Source organism: Priapulus caudatus, unplaced genomic scaffold, assembly GCF_000485595.1.
Source record: "Priapulus caudatus unplaced genomic scaffold, Priapulus_caudatus-5.0.1 Scaffold1632, whole genome shotgun sequence".
In the NCBI taxonomy this organism is placed as follows: Eukaryota; Metazoa; Priapulida; class Priapulimorpha; order Priapulimorphida; family Priapulidae; genus Priapulus; species Priapulus caudatus.
In genome coordinates, this window is record NW_014578693.1 from 47,808 (window position 1) to 49,647 (window position 1,840).

A 1,840-nucleotide genomic window follows, 5' to 3' on the forward strand; every position below is an offset into this window, starting at 1 on the left:
ACTGTCGTGCTGCTACGCGGTGGAGGTCGTGAAGGCAGCAATCAAGGTGCGCAGGGAGGGAGGGATGGAGGGAGGAGGGAGGAAGGGATGGAGGGAGGATGGAGGGGTTACACGGCCCGCACGGCGATGACGAGAGCGGGACTGTCGTGCTGCTACGCGGTGGAGGTCGTGAAGGCAGCAATCAAGGTGCGCAGGGAGGGAGGGATGGAGGGAGGAGGGAGGAAGGGATGGAGGGGTTACACGGCCTGCACGGCGATGACGGGAGCGGGACTGTCGCGCTGCTACACGGAGGAGGTCGTGAAGGCAGCAATCAAGGTGCGCGGGGAGGGAGGGATGAAGGGAGGAGGGAGGAAGGGATGGAGGGAGGATGGAGGGGTTACACGGCCCGCACGGCGATGACGGGAGCGGGACTGTCGCGCTGCTACGTGGAGAAGGTCGTGAAGGTAGCAATCAAGGTGCGCGGGGAGGATGGAGGGAGGATAGAGGGTGGGAGGAAGAAAGGGAGAGAGGAGTGGGGAGGGAGGGGTTACACGGCCCGCACGGCGATGACGGGAGCGGGACTGTCGCGCTGCTACGTGGAGGAGGTCGTGAAGACAGCGATCAAGGTGCGCGGGGAGGAGGGATGGAGGAGAGAGGGTGGGAGGGAGGAGGGATTGAGGGATGGAGGGAGGCGGGAGGGGTTACACGGCCCGCACGGCGATAACGGGAGCGGGACTGTCGCGCTGCTACGTGGAGGAGGTCGTGAAGGTAGCAATCAAGGAGGGCGTGGAAGAGGGAGAGAGGGAGGAAGAGAGGAGGAGAGGAGGAAAGGAAGGAGTGTGGGAGGAAGAGAGGGAGGAGGGAGGGAGGGAGGGGCTACAGGGCGATGACGGGCGCGGGACTGTCGCGCCGCTACGTGGAGGAGGTCGTGAAAGTAGAGATCAAGGTGCACGTGGAGGAGGGAGGGAGAAGAAAGGGAGGGAAGAGGGTGGGAGAGAGGTAGGGTGGAGGGAAGGAGGGTGTAGGGAGAGAGGGTGTAGGGAGAGAGGGTGGAGGGAGGGAAGGAGGTGGTAGGGAAGGAGGGAGGGAGGGGTTACACGGCCCGCACGGCGATGATAGGAGCGGGACTGTCGCGACGCTACGTGGAGGAGGTCGTGAACGTGAAGGTAGAGATCAAGGTGCGCGGGGAGGAGGGATGGAGGGGGGAGGGAAAGAGGAAGGTATGGAGGGAGGGAGGGAGGGTGAGGGAGGGAGAGACGGAGAAGGGAGGAGGGTGGGCGTAAGGGGGAGGGATGGGCTACACTCCCTCCGGCCCCCATCTATGCTGAGATACACACTTGCTCGCCAGTCCGTCTGCCTGTACAGTCATTAATCAATCAATCATCATCAATGCGCGCACTTAATGCATCAAACGCACCGCGGTGGTCTTCCATAATCAGGCGCTAAAGCAGCTCATTGTTCCTCGCCTTACAGGGGCGCACACTGCCGCAGGCTTCGCTCCAGTTTAGAATCATGGTTCTCGCCTTGTTGAACAACGACACCGAATACGAATATGAGCCTCCAGACTACGGCCATGCTAACAGAACGGCAGGTATGTACGACCTATGGATCCACATCACTAGCACATGTATAAATTATACGGCTTCTGTCCTCTCGTCTACAAATATTATCAGAAGTAAATATATATATATATATATATGGGAACAAATCTGGTTAATGTTCAACTTGTTAGTCAGTGATACATAATAAATCATAACTAGACTAATGGTACTAAGGCTGAGAGGGTCTATGTCCCCCGGGGTACTGCCGGAACGTACCCTGGGTACTGTCCGGTATACCGGAACGTACCCTGGTACTATCT

General features: G+C 59.1%; 1 protein-coding gene across 1 annotated transcript in view; it reads left to right on the forward strand.

Annotated features, from left to right (window-relative positions):
• Window positions 1–1,840, forward strand: part of LOC106817209 (mucin-5AC-like) — a 33,570-nt gene that overhangs the window by 26,090 nt on the left and 5,640 nt on the right. Inside the window, exon 5 of the mRNA XM_014821873.1 lies at window positions 1,453–1,570. Coding sequence (XP_014677359.1) covers window positions 1,453–1,570 — 118 coding nt within the window. The remainder of the gene's footprint in view (window positions 1–1,452; window positions 1,571–1,840) is intronic.